Source organism: Aedes aegypti, chromosome 1 (assembly GCF_002204515.2).
Source record: "Aedes aegypti strain LVP_AGWG chromosome 1, AaegL5.0 Primary Assembly, whole genome shotgun sequence".
Taxonomy (NCBI): Eukaryota; Metazoa; Arthropoda; class Insecta; order Diptera; family Culicidae; genus Aedes; species Aedes aegypti.
In genome coordinates, this window is record NC_035107.1 from 188,205,825 (window position 1) to 188,224,908 (window position 19,084).

The 19,084-nt window shown below is 37.2% G+C and overlaps 1 protein-coding gene across 1 annotated transcript; it reads left to right on the forward strand.

Annotated features, from left to right (window-relative positions):
• The first annotated feature begins 13 nt into the window (after window positions 1–13).
• Window positions 14–15,958, forward strand: LOC110674301. The gene is made up of 4 exons (XM_021838584.1): window positions 14–693; window positions 7,654–7,770; window positions 14,570–14,880; window positions 15,236–15,958. Exons 1-4 carry the CDS (start codon window positions 87–89, stop codon window positions 15,719–15,721), a joined length of 1,521 nt encoding a protein of 506 aa, XP_021694276.1. The 5' UTR covers window positions 14–86; the 3' UTR covers window positions 15,722–15,958.
• Window positions 15,959–19,084: the final 3,126 nt, after the last annotated feature.

Consider the following 19,084-nt stretch of genomic DNA (forward strand, 5'->3'; position numbering starts at 1 on the left):
ATTTTCATCTATGGCAGCATGAAATTCAACTTTAATGGCGACTTTATTTTCACAGACGTCGGCGAAATTCTATCCTGTTCCGAATCATGGATCCGCTTCAACTTGGCACGTCAGGAAGAGCACAAAAACGACGTAGTGAGCAAAAGCGCACATTGCAGGAAATCGCGCTACAATTTATTGACCGTGACGGAAACAGTGGTTCGTGCCGCATTGACCCGAAAAGTGGTTGTACCTACGTTCAGGTAACATGCGATATCGGCAACTTCGTGCGGCATTTCCGGACGCAGCACGCTGATGCTGCCAGAAGAAACGGACTTTTCAAGGAGCAGGATACTGTCGCCAAGAAACCCAGAACGATCGCGAAGCGCCTTATCGCGATTGATAAGCGTTTGCTGTTTGAATCACTGGCAAAATTGGTGTGCTATCATAATCTCCCTCTCTCATGCATCGAGTGGGAGGGGTTGAAGCAACTAATCGACCCAATTGCAGTTGCAGTAGGCGTCTCATTGAATCGGAATAAAAATAAGGCATTCATACATGCCATAGCCAACCGGATTCGTACGGCACTATCCAGTGAAATGAAGCATAAGTTGCTTTCTCTGAAAGTCGACTCCGCGTCTCGATACCACCGACATGTCCTTGGAATTAATGTTCAATTTGTTCTGGATGGGAAATTTGTGATTAGAACATTAGGTAAGTAGCATATTTCTTATTTGGTTCTTACTATCTCTTCACCTTAAACATATAAGTAAACATACAGCTATCGATTTATTACGTAAAGCTAAAAATGGAAATTTTAGATACCCTTTTCGTTCCGTAGTGCGTCTTTCATGAAAATTTTCAAATTTTTGTCCGAGCCTTAGCGTATGAGCCTACCCCCTTGAGCATTAAGTAATTTGTGGCGGTGCCTAATAGGGTTTAAAATATGATTTTGCCCCGAGCTACTTATTTTCTACTAAGTCAGACTTGAGATATTCTGAATCATTCAACTGAAAATCATAGTAGGATACGACGGGACTAGCGGGTCAGTGTTATTACAAACGCATTTTATATTTTTAGTGAAATGAACAACTTTGTTAGATGCCAAACATGTGCTACTCGAGCGATCCGTGCTGGTTTTATTGTTTCGTACTTGTAAAAAATAGTAATATAAAGTCGCTTAGTATGTTAGTTTCAAAAAATCCATAAATTTCATGTTGCCTTCTATTTGGGCAACGGAAATCGTACCGAATTCGAATGGTTTTGTATGATGCATTTTTCTAGCACAATTCATTGTGAATTGAACTACAAAGTCATCCAACAACCTTGGTTTTTATTAAATTGTAGCAATTAATGATAATGATTGCAAAATTACAAAAAATGGAAATCCGTGCGATATTGGCACGGTGTCAAAATGTATGTTGCCTAAATTGAATGGTATGTTACCAAAACCACACGGGCACTGTATATACGAAAACTGCTCGTCAAAGACGGGTATTAAACTTTATGACTATTCATTTACCTATTATCCTCAGAGATGAAGATGGGCCAGTCTCGGGATACAAATATCGTTAATAAAGACAATAATAATAATTTGCCTATAATCATAGCTTATTAGTGTGTCAAAGGCTTAAGAATGAAAAAAGGTAAATCCTATTTGTATAAGAGAGTACTTTCCTTAGGTGACCCATCTTGCCCCTCCGTATACTATATATCAGTAGACCCTTGATTTTTATACTAATTATTGAAGTACGATGGCTTGGAGGTACTTAGTATCCGGTGAACCGTCTAAACTATAGTTTCCAAAACCTCTGGGTCGCGTTCCACAGGGAGGTCGTAAGCTAGCCTTTGGTGAGTCGCAAAAAAAATCTCATTTTGTATCTATTTTCTACTTTCTACGCTAAAACAATGTGAGGGTAATGTCAAAATAGTATAGATGTTGCGTTAAAATTTATTTATTTTTCAGACAAGAACTTTATTTCATGATTAATGTTTATTTGTCCCTTAATTTGAATCATGATTGTTTTCTCTAAAAGTCTATTTACTGCTAATTAAAAACTGATCATTTCCACGTTTAAAGTAATTGTAGAATTGAAACTAGTATCATTCATCACATTGAGAACGTCTCAAATTCTGTAATTCGAACCTGTTTTCGTGCAAGTCATGCAATGTCATTGAATCCCATATTAGACAAGGTATAGAAAGACCATAAATTCTTCAATATAGAACTCATGCTTTCATGATTTTGGTCGTGAGGAATATGTCTGACGGCTAAGTGGTAGAGATGGTCGGGTCTCGGATTTTCAAACCCGAAACCCGACCCGAACCCGAACCCGACAGGTTCGGGTTTGAAAATTTAATTTTTTTCGGGTTCGGGTTCGGGTCGGGTTTGAATGCTACAAAATTATCGGGTACGGGTTGGAAAGTCGGGTTTTGTCGGGTTTGGGTCGAGTTTGGTGGTAATGGTGAACAGTAGACTGATGCAAATTTTGAAATTTTGCTTCCCTATGCATAAACGATGATAATTGACATGAAGTAGTATCCTCCCAAATTTTGAAGTGATTCGGAAGAAATTTGGTTGTGCACATGCTGTTTGAAGTTTATATGGAAATTACTATGGAAAAGGCAAACCTTTTGTGTTCAGTCCTCTAACTGCTCGTCATAATAATCTATGGAAAAGTAAACACACTCATCTCATGTGAAATCTTCCCAGCTACAACTTTGCCGAACACCACATTTTGATGGGACGTAAGGATAATTTGTTATCATTAGCTTAGCTTTAGCTTAGCTTAGCTTAGCTTAGACTGACTACACATATCAATGGTTGCTATTCCGTGATTGACCGAAGTCAGAGAAAATGCACAAAGAATCAACTAGAAGTTCGGCTGAGATTGGCCATAATCTTCTTCAATGTGCATAATTCAGTGCCTCTAAACAGGGTCAATAACGGCGCCAGCCACGTCCTTGCAGTCAGGTGGGATTGGGGGAAGGAATGTTAGTGTGTAACCTTTGATATTTGGAGACCGTGTTTGCCTCTGCATCTCCACAAAGGTTACTGGGAGGGATGTTTGTCAATGGGAAGGATCGTTGGGTCACAGGATTCACTTTGATAAGCGATTAGACCATGATAAATAATGATTTGTGAGATATATACATGCTTATTTTATTTATTTTTTTTTTTTTTTTTTTTTTTTTTAAATCTTTATTTGAGTGTATTTTAACGCACGAGTACATGCTTATTTGTAAATATAATATTTTCATTTGATATGAACAATTTCTATGTAGTGGAAAATTATGCCGACACTTGAGGTGACGAACCATTCAAAGCCCGTTGAACAAATACCTAAATGCAACATTCCTACAGCTGTCAGGACGAAATCATGTGTTATTATATTTTACTTATTTGAAAAGAAACAAAACACTCGATTGGTTGGAACATCATAGAACACTCTTATTCTTATGCCACCACTTACAGTGGCGAACCATCCAAAGTTTGTTGAATAAAGTGAACCTTTCGCAAGTCTACACTTGTAGTGTCGAACCATTCAAAGTTTTTTTTTAATTACAAAAATAAAGGTAAAAAGGGGTGTTCTGAAAATAAAAAAAAATGTGAAACATAAATAATTCATGAATTAGAGTTTGTGTCGACACTCACAGTGACGAACAATTTATAGTTTGTTGAAAATTCATATTTACGTCCCACAATTGTAACGATTAAATGTGCAGTCATACATATTTTATAGATAAGAAATAGTAGCATGAAACGAGCTCACCAATTGATCCTTTATCCTTCACTGTGCAGCCACAATCCACTCTCAGCCTCACTCGTTTGCTCGGCTATATAAAAGCACTCAGAAAAAAATAGGCGCGCGACCCGAAAAGGAAAAAAAAAACTTGGCTTTCTTGACGCACTGCCCAGCAGTAAGCGTCAAGGTCAAAGGATCAAAAAGAACTAACCGATCACGCCACTTTTTCACTTACTAGACCGACGCGCGACATGTTTGATCCTGCCTTCGTCGCTCGCCCCCGTAGGAGCAAGCGTCAAGGTCGAAAGATCCAACAGAACTCCGTAAGGATAATTTATTATCATTGATAACAAAGTCTAAATCATGCTGAGATGATCGTTCAATTACTTTCAGAGCAATTGATTTATTCTACCCGCCAGGAGCACCACTGTTGCCTGTCGAGCAGTTGGTTAAGCATGCAAAATGCAAACCCACTTTATGATTATGAATAGCAATTTATCCTGACGTCCAATCGAAATGTTATCTTCGGCAAAGTTCCATAATATAAACCGCATAGCATAGGGGAGCCAAAATTTAAAAATTTGCATCACTCTAGTAAACAGAGTAACAACCTAAAAGCTTCCCTATGCATCAGAAACAATGAATTTATCATCTTTTCAAACTCGGGTTCTAATCGGGTTTTTCTTAGAAAACTTTTTCGAATTTCGGGTCGGTTTCGGGTTTGAACAGCGAAAATTGTTCGGGTTCGGGTCGGGTCCGGGTTTTATGAAATAATATAAGTCGAATACGAGTCGGGTTCGGGTTTGAAAAATGTGAAACCCGACCATCTCTACTAAGTGGGTCTCGTATCCAAAACAGTTTGGGAACCCATGCCTCCAACTATTCCACACATACTACCCGAAACTACATAACTGTCCGATATGTCTGGAAAATCAATCAATGATAGGACTGATAAGTGATTACAAATGAAACATTTAGATCATTCTAAGTAGGTCGTTCAAATGGCTTAGGTACAAAATGTCGAAAGACAAAACGTCGAATCCCAAAACGTCGAAAGGGACAAAATGTCAAAGGGTCAAAACGTCGAAAAATGTAATTTTTCCAGCGAAGTTGTTTGGACAACTAGCGTTGCCAAGAAAAAAAAGTGGTAACGATGCGCACGGCGTTGGAAACAGCAAAATTTACTATTTTCATCACAGTAAGCATGGAACATTTTTTCTGAAAAATGTCAATCTTACATCCATTACTGACGAGAAAGGAAGTAGCTCAGCACATTGCGAAGCTAATTGAAGCGTGAGATGGGTATGTTGATTGTATCAGATGTGATGTAGATGATAACAAGATTTAAAATGTAAAAAGACTAATAAGTATTCTTTTGATTATTATAACATCCTGTTCTCTTCGTTTGAAGCAGTAGCACATTCACAAATTTTATTACGCTGAAGGGGGTGGTTGGGTGTCCTGAAGTTGTTACGACTCATGTATTTTTTTTTAATTTTCATATTAAAAGCGTTACAAGGAGGTGAATGGGTGCCAAATATGCCCTTTTTTAGCGATATGAAACATAGGAATAAACCCAGTCAGGACTAGGGTTAACCATAACGCACCACGAAAAGGTGATCTATTCGCGTTATAGGTTTCGCAACCACTAAAATGTACTCTTTGTTATTAGTATTCAATAACTGTTTCATGATCTGAAAATTAAATTAAAAAAATTAAACTATTTCGACAAGTTTCGGCTTGTTTGCATATACCTTCCAAGACCAACCAAAAATTACGGTATCGCGGCAATATCATTCGGAAACATATATTGTTCGCTGCTTTAACTGTTCGAAATAGTAGTTTACGGAACAAGTTGCAGAATGATGATTTTTACAGCACGAGTTGTAAGTTTATCCTACGAGGCTCGCCGAGTAGGGTAATTACGACGAGTGCTGTAAAAATCGAGTTCTGCAACGAGTTACGTACAACATTTTTTGCAATTTCGTGGAAGACCACTTGAGGGTATCAGAAATCATATAGGAATGCATTCACCATCATTCTACAATTTCTGAAAAATTGTTGTGTAATGATTCATTACGCAACTCAAAACAGTTGCGTAATGAGAAAGCGTTGCGTAATGAATCATTACAGCACTGGTTTCAGTAAGGTAATGACTATTACCACTCTGCATACTTCAGTGCAGGAAAGTAGGCCGTTTCATGACAGATTGGCGTGATGAAAAACAGCCTATTACGATGAGAAATTGCAAAAAATATTTTAATCGACTTTGTTTTTCAACTCGATATTGAGATACGAAATTTATATAATCTGTATAAATAAAAATGAAATGGTGTGAAATAACTTGAGAACGGAACAACGGATTGATATAAGTTTTTCACCGTTGCATCCGACAAGGGATGCGACGTGTTCGTGCGAACAAAAAGTTTGGGAAAATCTCTGGAATAATCGGGAAAACGGGAGATGATTAATGTGTCATTTTGTGTGGGGGAACACATGTCGTTTTACAACAGCCTACTTGATGGTAAGACGAAGTTTGCCGGGACCACTAGTATAATATGAAAATCTTGGACATTAGTAAGGAAGTACTGGAAAACAATTAAAAACCTTAACGTTTTTGCTCCTTTGCACCAGTAATAGTGAGGCGTTCCTATAATTCAATGGGAAATCAATGCAATGTAAACCACTATTATAGGAACAGAAGTTAGCAAATACCACTACCGGGTACCCCCGTTGGTTTGACCACATTTAATCTGAACACTTTTTAATCTGTACCCCGCTAATTTGCACATCGTTCAGATTAAAAATGGTTCAAACGTCATTTAGCTCATGGAACGGAGTAAAGTGAGATGGAACGCTGTGGAATGGAACGCCGGGTGTGTGAAAGAGGTAACCAGAAATACGTTTCTAGGGTGACTAGATGATCAAATTAAAAATGGACCCCGATGGTTTGCATGAGGTACCGTTCAAATTAGCGGGGGTACACGATATTACTGGAACATGTTCTAGTACTGGAAGAAATGCGTTTTTGAAAGATTCAAAAATTTTATCGTTCTAAGGTTATTTTTTGCGTGAAATAGAATAGAAAGGCGACGTATTCAGATATGGAAAACGAGCTTCCGTATTTATTTTTTTCGATTTTTTTATTCCTTAACTTGTTACTATTGTCTCCAACGCTGATACAGACGCCTTAGGCGGCATCCACTAATTACGTAACGCTCTAGGGGGAGGGGGGAGTAGGCTCATACGTTACGGCTCATACAAAATCATAAAAAATTCCATACAAAAAGCGTTACGGAGGGGGGAGGGGTTCAAAAATTTCCAAATTCAGCATTACATAATAAATGGACGCTGCCTTATTGTGATTTACTTGTTAGCTGATATTCGCCAATTTATTCGATGGATTGTGGATCTTCCTCAACTTAGTGAAAATGCCCGTGGCTACAAATCAAAGCCATGCTAAATTTGTCTGGATTGGATTCCAGTCAACATATTCCAAACGTACATATGTCAATCCATTATTATAATGTTCTTTATTTGCAAATACTGAAATGCATTTGATTAGCATGATTTGAAAATGTTAAATTTTCTGAGTTGTTATTTTTATTTATCGAAATAAACAATGGAATAATTAATTTTCGTAGGCTTTAATTTTAATTTTGCTTGGGTTTCAAATGCCTAGGTGCTCTGGAATATTTGTAGTGGTCTTCATCAGCTTATGTGTAGACTTAAATATTGTAAGAATATACAAGACTACACTCAAAACATGATCTAAAATTGAAGACGATATTTGGATCAATATCTCTTCAAGACAATCAAGACCAGTTATGAATATTGTCCAACTCCTAGTTCAATCTTAAAAATTTGGAAAAACCTGCCTAACCAACATCAATCGAAGAAAGTTACATCGTCAAAGATTTTTTTTCAGGCATGGTGGAAATCAGAGAACGTCAAACGGCTGCTTTCCTCAAGACGAAGATCCTGGATGTGCTGCAGTCATATGGTGTCTCCCTAGATCAAATTTTCTCCGTAACTGTTGATAATGGCGCGAACATGGTGGTTGTAGGACAAAAGGTCGAAGGACAGAAGGTCGAATGACAAAAGGTCGAAGGACAAAAGGTCGAATGGACAAAAGGTCGAAGGGACAAAAGGTCGAATGGACAAAAGGTCGAATGGACAAAAGGTCGAATGGACAAAAGGTCGAATGGACAAAAGGTCGAATGGACAAAAGGTCGAATGGAAAAAAAGGTCGAATGGACAAAAGGTCGAATGGACAAAAGGTCGAATGAACAAAAGGTCGAATAGACGAAAGGTCCCAATTGTACCGTTGAAAGGATTATCGTACACTCAGTTCTTCTTCTTCTCGGCATGACCTCCTCCTGGGACAGAGCCTGCTTCTCAGCTTAGTGTTCTTATGAGCACTTCCACAGTTATTAACTGAGAGCTTTCTTTGCCAAAGTTGCCATTCTTCGCATTCGTATATCGTGTGGCAGGTACGATTATACTCTATGCCCAGGGAAGTCAGGGATATTTCCATTACGAAAAGATCCTGGACCGACTGGGAATTGAACCCAGACACCTTCAGCATGGCTTTGCTTTGTAGCCGCGGATTCTAACCACTCGGTTAAGGAAGGGCCTGTACACTCAGTTGCTAACATTTTAACCACAAATTCCTCCCTTCTCATCTGAAGTTTTTCCTTCTTTTAAATGATAGCTGTTCTTCAGAACTATCGTTTGAAGCAATAATTTGTATTAATGCTATTATTTTCCAAACAAAAGATTCATTTTCTGAATGTCGTTTGTTATTATTTTGATACTTCAAAGCATAAATTAATTATTATTAGCTTTTTATTTCATACATTTTCAATAGAGATTTGTCCTTCTTTTAAAACATTAGCTGTTCTTTTGGAGTTATACATTATAGTGATTTTATACTGTTGTAGACACTTGTATCGACGATTATTCCTTCTTTTATACATCGGCTGTTCTTCATGGATTTCACTTTTACATCTTGCCTGTATTTTTTTTAATTGAAATGTTGCCTTCTTATAAATATCGGCTGTTCTTCATGCTTTACAGTGTTTATGAGCATTTCAATTGCATTTCTAACAAAGGATTTTCCTTCTTTTGAAATTTTGCTGTTTTAGGGCTATGTATTAGAGTTTTATCTGACTGTTGGTTTCGATTTAAAAATTGAAATTAGCTTCCGGGAAAAATAATCATCTTTTTTGTGGAATTAGGTCCCAACTTGGGTAGAGTCTGCTTCTCAGCTACTCTAGCATTTACTGAGAGCTTTTCTGATAATTTGATCATTTTTGCATTTGTGCATCATACAGAAAACACATACATTACTCTTGGACTCAGACTCATTTCTCTTCCGAACCACCTGATGGGTTTAATACGAGGAGAGGCAATTTCATATAGCACTTCAACATATGCAGCAGAAAAAGCCTAGGAAAACTGCTACTCCTAGCCGCCTTGAACATTGTTACAGGGAACCAGCCTCGACAGAGCGAACCCTCTGCTCTGCAGTTGACTCATGGCGGCACGCAAGAGGTGCTATAATTCCAATATAATCTGAATGACAGTCACAGTTACTGCATTCCAGCACTCGGCATCCCAACACATTGCACATCGAGTGGCATGCACTTCGATGCACTTAGAGTTACATAATTACCAGGAGAACATAAATGAACTAACGAGTCTCCAACCAAACCGCCTTTCAACGCATCAGAATCGTAGTGTGCTGCGCTAGCCGGAGGTTAACGAAAATTCTGAAAGCGCGCGCTAGGGGAGATTCAACACATGCACTGCTCGGTGCTACGCTCGCCATCGGTATCCAAGTAGTAAAACAACTGCTCAGTAACGAAGAGTCTCTACAGCTATTTTTACCTTATTATGCAGGTGTCTAGATGGTCTACATGATACGGTCGAAGACGCGCGATTCGGAAGCTACAATTTCGATTCTCGTTTTAAAATTTTGTCTTCACTTCAATTATTGTGCTGTTTTTGAACAACGCGTGTGACGAAGCGCATGAGACGCATTGAGAAATTACCCTAAAAAAAGCGAAGAACACCAACATTGGTCTCAAAATGTGTGCACTGTACATGTGAATATGAAAGGGTTGTGGCTCTTGCACATAAGGCTACAGCACGTACACAGTAACTCTGGATGCACTACGTCCTGATAAGTCTAACAAAATTTCACCCCAAAAAAATCGTTGACCAGCTTAAATTGAACCTCCCTCAGTATGGTCTTTCTGAAAATATGCACGTATTTCCACGTCTATTTGAACTGTAGTGCTTGTGATAACTTGCTTTTTTATCTAAATAGTATAGCCTTTTGTTCTTCCTAAATTGTTGTCCATTCGACCATTTTTGTCATTCGACCTTTTGTCCATTCGACCTTTTTTGTCATTCGACCTTTTGTCCATTCGACCTTTTTTTTCCATTCGACCTTTTGTCCATTCGACCTTTTGTCCATTCGACCTTTTGTCCATTCGACCTTTTGTCCATTCGACCTTTTGTCCCTTCGACCTTTTGTCCATTCGACCTTTTGTCCATTCGACCTTCTGTCATTCGACCTTTTGTCATTCGACCTTTTGTCCTTCGACCTTTTGTCATAGATTCAACATGGTTGCGGCGGTCAATGGGTTGAAACATGAATTTGATGTGCTCATTACTCAGCAAATGTTATCTGAAGATGGTGGCGAATGCGAATCGAAAATGGTTGATGAAATCGACAATGAGGCAGATATTGAAAACGCGGCTTTAGAAAGTCAGGAGCTATCGGATTCTTTGTCAGCAGAATTTCAGGAACAGCTTAATCTAGTACGATGTGCTGTACACACTTTACAGCTTGCTGTATTAGACGTTGTTGATAAAAAGGATGAATCCGTTAGACAAATCACAGAACTTGCAAAAAAATGCAAAAATGTCAAATATAATATGCATTTCGATCGCAGTGATTCAACCATTCCTCCAGTTTGGGCACCAACCAGATGGGGTGGCATATTCAAAATGCTTAACAGCTTCCACCGGCAGAAAGAGTTTTATGTTCAACTTGGCCTGCAGTTCCCAGAACTCGGTAAGAAAAAAAGTATAACTTATTTTCAATGCTCGCCCAGTAGGGTGCGGCTTATTTTTCAAAAGTTCACAAAGCCAAAAATTCGTTTGCTCTACTGAATTTTAATCACATTAAAAGAGAAAATTTGAGCCAAAAATATTAACATTTAGAGGTGGCGCAAGCGTCTTGAAGGTGATTTTTCAGGTTATGAAAAATGACCTTCAGTGAAATAAACAAAACTTCATTAATTTTCAACCGATTTTTAAACTTTTAGCATCAATACCTTAATACCTTAATCAATATTAAATTTATGAAAACTTTATAGAACATAAAATTTGTCTAAAATGTTTTAGTTAGAAGCAATTTATTCCAAATTTTTCCTCATTTTTCTAAAAATTTCAACTTCCTTTGACCATAACTTCATGCTTACAGATCCGATTCCAAATCTTTTACATGATTTTGAAGGTGATTCAATTGTTTTCAAACCTTTCATACATCACATTTCACTTAAAAAATCTCTTGACCAAGTTTTTCAGCAAAAACTGAACAAAAACATGATTTCTCGATTACTTTTTCAAATCGACGTAAGTAACTTTTATACGGTTTTGAGAAAATTAATTAGGAAAAATCACAATCTATCTTCTAAAACTGTTTTAAAATGAATCACTTTTTTTACATTTTTTTGCCGTGTACTTCGCTCAAATTTTGCATACACTCAGCTCACGTTCAAAAACTAGGTAGTTTCTATTATTTCACACAAACATAATTATAAGAAAATGATAAGCCGTTTCATTCAGTTACTTTCGACGTTTTTCTACCAGTGTAAAATCAGCTCAAGTAGTGTTTTGTTTTGATTCGTGGTTAAGTCACTTTGTCTCTCCATACAGCGGGGCGGCGAAAGTAGTGGTTAGGTTGCGAATGTTGAAAATGTTACTTTCGTCGTTCTGTAAATCCGGAAATTAAACGTTCTAAAAGTGAAAAGTTGAGTTGGTACAGAGTGGTACGTGTAGAATCCCGCCTGCTTAACACGTAGGATCGATAAAGTAAGTTTGTATACTTTTTTGACTTGAGTCTGTATGAATAAGTTTTCGAGATTTTTTAACGAAAAATGCCAGTTTTGACAAACTTACAAGTTAAATATTATATCTAAAACTGAAACTGGTTTTTCTCATTTGCTAAACATTTGTGAATGACTTTGCAACAATTTTTAAATAATTTTGAATTAAAAATATGTTTGCATATGTTAAAAACTATGTGCACTATTCAACTCGTAATTAAGGCAAGATGCTTTATAAATTTAAATTTTATAGAAAAAATGCATTTTCCGGCGAAAAAACTTAAATAATCAATAGAAATTTGATTTTTTCATTGAAAAATCATGTTTCCGAATAGTTTTTGTTGAATAACTAAGTCAAAACCATTTTTTGGAAAAATGTGTTGCATGAACAGTTTAAAAACAACTAAATTTGCTTCAAAAACATGTAAAAAGATTTGGAATCGATTGAGTAATTATGAAGTTATGGTCAAACAAAAATGATTTTTTTAGTGAAATGAGGAAAAATTTGGATAAAAGTTTTGATTTTAGACAGATTTGAGTTTTTACAAATTTAATTTTGAAAGTGTTTGTGCTAAAAGTTTCAAAATCGGTTGGAAAATAACAAAGTTATGTTTATTTAACTGAAGGTCATTTTTCATACCTTGAAAATTCACCTTCGAGACGCTTGCGCTACCTCTAAATGTTAATATTTTTGGCTCATATTTTGGGGTTTCTCTTTTAATGTGATTTGAATTCAGTAGAACACACGAATTTTTGGTTTTGAGAACTTTTGAAAAATAAGCCGCACCCTACTGCCCAGTGGTGAATGGAATATGCAAGTTCTTCGACTACACTATGTAGCACTATGGAGTTTTTTTTTAAGGCACAGATTGGCAAACCTCGAATTATCAAGAGCACGAATCTAGAGATGCGGACAATCGTTTGCACTGAAAATTTGATCGATTTATAACCATCAGCAAGTGACCAACCGATCAACTTTTTAGCGCGAACGGTTGTCCGATTCTCTGGGAGTGCTTCGTGAAGCCCAAGCAGGATAGTTCGGTTTTGCGTCGTCCGATTGATTTTGCTGATGGATTCGCGCGTTTTTGTTGCCGGAGAATTTTTTCCCCCTGTTTGGGAGCGTCTTGCTGGGTAGTGCTTCGTGAAGCCCAAGCAGGACAGTTCGGTTTTGCGTCGTCCGATTGATTTGGCTGACGGATTCGCGCGTATTTTCGTTGCCGGAGAATTTTTTTTTTTTCCCCTGTTTGGGAGCGTCTTGCTGGGCAGTGCTTCGTGAAGCCCAAGCAGGACAGTTCGGTTTTGCGTCGTCCGATTGATTTTGCTGATGGATTCGCGCGTTTTTGTTGCCGGAGAATTTTTTTCCCCCTGTTTTGGAGCGTCTTGCTGGGTAGTGCTTCGTGAAGCCCAAGCAGGACAGTTCGGTTTTGCGTCGTCCGATTGATTTGGCTGACGGTTTCGCGCGTGTTTTCGTCGCCAGAGATTTTTTTTCTCTGTTTTGGAGCGTCTTGCTGGGTACGTATTTGGGAAGGCCCAAGCAAGACGGTTTATTTACGGGACGCCAAGAAGTTTTGCTGTCAGTGTCAGTTTTGTGTTCAGTCGAGAATGGATTACCAACTGGTGAGTTCGTTTCATGCTTATGATAACACATATTTTCTTGAAAGCGTAACTTTTATGTAATATTAAAACAGACTTTGAATGGTTTGTCACTGTAGGTGTCGGCATTACGCTCTTTTCTTATACAATTTGATTATACATTTATTTTTCTCTTTTTGACATTATTAAAAATTATCTTTTGAATTGTTCGACATTGTGAATGTTGACGTATTTTCTAAAACTTCTACCATATCGAGGCAAAATACACAGTAATACTCATATGTAATTTTCAAACAAACTATGTATGGTTCGTCACTACAAGTGTCGGCATTATTCCTGTTTCATATAAGTTAAAATATATACATGTAATTTTCAGTTTTCGTCATTAATAAAAACGTCTTTTGAATTGTTCGACATTATAGATGTTGACGTATTTTTTTCCAAAAACTTCTCGAGACAAAAATACAAAACTAGCTTTAAATACAAGTCGTATATTTCCCCCTTGTCCATGGATCGCATCACCGACCAGAGGTGACTCCCAGATCTTTTCCTCCCTCACTAATAAACACCCTTCCCGTGGTGATTGTGGAGATGCAGAGGTATTCTCGGTCTCTAGAAGCAACAATCATTACACCCTAACATTCCTTCCCCATCCCAACTGACTGTAAGGACTTGGCCGGCGCCGTTATTGATCAATAATATTAGATCTGCTAAAATTGCACTTCGAGAGTAAGCGGAAACTCCCATCCCTTATTCATTTGGATCGTAGTGCAATTCTTACCAGTTCCGATCAATCACGGAGTAGCAACCATTGACATGTACAGTCAGTCTATGCTATGCTATGCCATGCTATGCGAACGGTTGTCCGATTCTCTGGATTTTTGCTTTTGAAAATATGCAAAAATCCTCACCTCAAGTGCTGATTTATCGGCAGAGCGTTATATACTGTTTTATATCGACTTTGAGAAAATTTACAGAATTATGAAAATAACAGATAAAAGTGAAACGATTGAATTTTGAAATTTATTACATTTTTTTAAATATGTTTTGGTGCAACAGAATTTAAAAAGAAAAACAAAACTAATTACTGAAAAAAAAATCTAATCTGAAAAATTATCTGATTTATAGAAGTAACCTCAAAAATCTGGGAGTTCATCGAACACTATGTGCAAGCCTTCGAGCCCTTGGACATCTGCACTAAGAAACTGCAGGAGCGTCATGTTTCGTTGTCTGACTTCTACATAGCGTGGCTGAAGACAATCAACGCAGTGCGGAATATGTTTTCCAATCCGTTCGCGCAGAAATTGACCAAAGCCTTAACCGATCGTTTGATTAAATTGAAGATGTCACAAGCATTCCAGATGGCCCTTTATATGGATCCTCGTTTGAATTACCTGAATTCAAAATTATTCAACGATGAGGAGAAGCTGCATGTTCAGGTATTTTTATAGTTCAACTGATTCCTATTTGTCATTACAATATTGAATAAATTACCCAAAATAAGTGAGGTATCGTTTAATGCCCATACATTATATTACAGTATGTACTTTGAATTGTTTAGCATCAAAAATAAATATTTCTTGATTTTTGGATGCCAGTCAATATGACTTATGAGCTTATCTTTAAAACTGCTCCTTGATATCTAAGTGGCTATTTTATTTTAGTAGGAAGAACTTTTTCATTGCGTTTTGAATGGTGCTAAACTAAAAAATATGATATGTAAACTCACAGTACTTTTGAAGATTAATGTTTACATGCACTGCATTAATGTAAGATCTTTCTACATATCTTCAGGCATGCATTAAGGACACATGGAACAGGATTCGCAAATTGCAACCATCATCTGGTCCTGGAATATCGACCGAAAAGAATGCCAACGTCAACTCACAATTCGACGATTTCGTAACAGAGCTCTATGGAGGCACTCTATCGAAAACCGATAATGAGGCAACTGATTCATCATTTGCTCAACAACTAAAGGCATTAGATGCTGAACCTCGCCAAGACCATACGTACGACGTTTTTAAACATTGGCTAAAGCGTAGGGAGACTCATCCTGAGCTCTTTGAGGTTGCCATGGTTGTTTTGGCGACACCGTCAAATCAAGTTTCCGTCGAGCGAGCCTTTAGCGCACTTGCTCTAATCCTGACGTCCCATAGGGTTGGATTGGGACCAGATGCGCTAGAAGACATTCTGATTATAAAGCTTAATCGAGACATTTTTGAAAAGGAGACTGATTCAATCGATTGGGATGATATAGTCAATAATATTTATTCTTAAGCTTTCAACGAGATTATGCTTAGCATTACCAAAATTGTCATATAAGAGTAAAAGTATCGAACCATTTTTAATTTGTTATTTGTTAAACATGTTGAATTGTTCATTATGGAATGTTATAAACATTCATAAAATTACATGGATTGTATTATTTAAAACAATGAATATCATATCTGATGTAGCCTTTATTTCTAGTCTTCTATATTCACCGCATATAGTAATTCGTCAATTGTTGAACGGCCAAAATGCTTGCTGATAGTCAAGCACGCCATTATCTACACGGACTATTCAACAATAGGCTGGATTTATATCCGTTCTTTGTCTTCTTCTAAGAATTACGTCGCCACTGAGACAGAGCCAGCTTCTCAGCTTTGCTTTGTAGCTGCGGACGTTACCGTTAGACTACGGATGTTCTACAATACTGCCCATGTTTGCATAGTCGAAGTCAGCGTCACTGATGTTTTCAACATATCTTCAATGATTTAAAGACGCATGATGCGTAATACGATATGAACCACGCAGGGCTCTAGATGAGGGTTAGAAATCACTCTATATTAATATCAATCATAGCATCTTCAATTGATTTCAATAAGGCAATATAACATTCCGTAAAAAATTATTGACAACACTTTCAAAATAAAATACCATTTTTTTAGAAGGGGACGGACGTGGTGTAGTGGTTAGAATACACACCTCTCATACCGAGGACCTGGGATCGAATCCTATCTCCGAGATAGTTGCTTATTACTCAAAAATCTCGTTAATAAAGATAGAAAAAAAAACTTTGTTTTCCATTCCCAGCTACAAAACCTTCCCCCAACAAGACACATTTTGAGGGGAGGTGTTGTCAAATACCCCGGGTCTCTTGATCAAGGGGCCCTGACCATTGTAAAAAAGTGAAACATAATCTAAAATTTAAAATACAAATTTGATACGATTTCCAGAGGAGATATAATTAAATGCGATTAGTTCATATTGTAAGAAGTAGGTTGGGTCTTCTCGTAACACACGATCTCCCATAGTTGCAATCGTGGCTTTTTACGGTCAATTTGTTTTAAATCGTAGTATATAGTAGTCGAAATTTTGGCATGGTATAAAATTAGGAATATTTCACGAGGGTGCCGAATTTGTGGTTAATCCAATCAAACATATTAGTAAAGGCTTAAAAAGAAATATCATGATCTCCATTTTGATGGCTTTAGAAATGTTTACTAAAACTAAGAATTCATTATGACTTTAATCCGGAGAATTTATTTCCAATTATATTATTCTGGTAGTAAATCGAACAATTTACATTCAATGAGATACATTGATAGGTTGGCCAGAGTTCGACTGAAAACCTCTTAAAAAAACAAAACAAAAACAAATAAAAATAAATAGATAGCTGATATGAGAAATAGTGTATAAATAGTGTTCGATAACGACTATCATATTTCAATATAGGGTAGGTGTATCGATATTCGTTTTATATTTTTCCTGCTAAACATGGATTGAATGCTTTAGTTTAACGTTTGTACAGTAGGGCGGTTCAAAATTTAAAAATGTTTGAAAATCCAATCTCCCATATGCTCCTTACTATAGAAATAGTGTGCTGTGAAATTTTCAGCTTTCTAGATAGTGATTTAAAGGTGGCCCAAAGACAATGTAGGTTTATATGGAAATTACAATGGAAAATTTTGAGAAATGATCCAAATAGGCTAGTACTGTAATGTAAGTACAGTTAACTCTCCCTTACTCGATATTCCGTATCTCGATATCGAGTTAGAGAACCATAGTAAAAGTTGGTTTTCATGGCTAACTCGATGGCCCCTTGGATCGCAGTTGCACTGGTTTTGTGTTCTGTAACTCGATACCTCCCTAACTCGATGGTCCCTTCAATATCGAGTAAGGGAGAGATGACTGTACAAACTTGTTATCCCATAGTTAAAACTTATTCTTCAAACCATAGTAAAGAAATTTGCCGAAGAGAGAAATTCAATCCGACGGAAGCAGATATTCATGAGTTTGTTTGCTATTATTTTGCTTAATATAGAATTATACCCTTGCAAACATATACAAAAATCCCAAACTAAAATTAGCTACAAACGGATTTGTTTCTTCTGCAACATCCTTCATTAAGGTTGGAAGAATGATTTTTCAATATGGGCTGATAAGTTTCTACTTAGATTACAGTTCTAGCGTGTTTGGAACATACCTCAAAATTTCTCCATAGTAATTTCTATATAAACCTACATTGTCTTTGGCCAACCTTTAATTCACCACCTAGAAAGCTGAAAATGTCACAGAACACTATTTTTATGGTAAGGAGCATATGTGAGATTGGATGTTCAAACATTTTTATAATTTGAATCGCCCTAATGTACAGTGTGAGGGGCCCAGATAGCCGTAGCGGTAAACGCGCAGCTATTCAGCAAGACCAAGCTGAGAGTCGTGGGTTCGAATCCCACCGGTCGAGGATCTTTTCGGGTAGGAAATTTTCTCGACTTCCCAGGGCATAGAGTATCTTCGTACCTGCCACACGATATACACATGCAAAAATGGCCATTGGCATAGTAAGCTCTCAGTTAATAACTGTGGAAGTGCTCATTAGAACACTAAGCTGAGAAGCAGGCTCTGTCCCAGTAGGGACGTAACGCCAGATAAAAAAAAATGTACAGTGTAAAATCATTTGATTGGTTTTAAAACATATTCTTCCTTTGGGTGGCGAATACTGGTACATCTACCCTAGGGATGCAAATTTCCCATTTGATTGACAACGATTTAGAAAATCACGAACAAAATCTTTGAAACTATCAACTACTATTTACCAAATTGTGATAATCACAATAGAAATAAATAAATTATTATATTATGACGCCGTAACTCCTCATAAACCCCTCTTGTATTTATTTTGACTCGACGTGTATATCAAATGGAGAGTCACTTCACTCGAGTCGAGAATTGTCACTTCGCTATACGAGACCGACAATACTCACCTCACCCTACTCGTAAAATAGACCCATGAGAGTCGTGGGTTCGGATCCCGTCGGTCGAGGTTTTTTTTTGTAATGGGAAATTTTCTCAATTTTTCATTGTATAGTGTATCTTTGTGTTTACCACACGAAATACAAATGAACAAATAATATCAATTGTTGAGGACAGCTTTCGGTTAATAACTGTGGAAGTACTCATAATAACACTAAGCTGAGGAAGAGGCTCTATCTCTGTTAGGGTGTGAGGCCAGGAAGAAGGAGAATGGTACAAAAGCAAGGGTTGTGCAAAAAAGTAGATTTTTGTGAATAAAATGTAATGTAATTGTATTATAATCCCTGGATTATTTTCTTTATAAATAATAAAATACAATTTGTGTATTTTACACAGTCATCG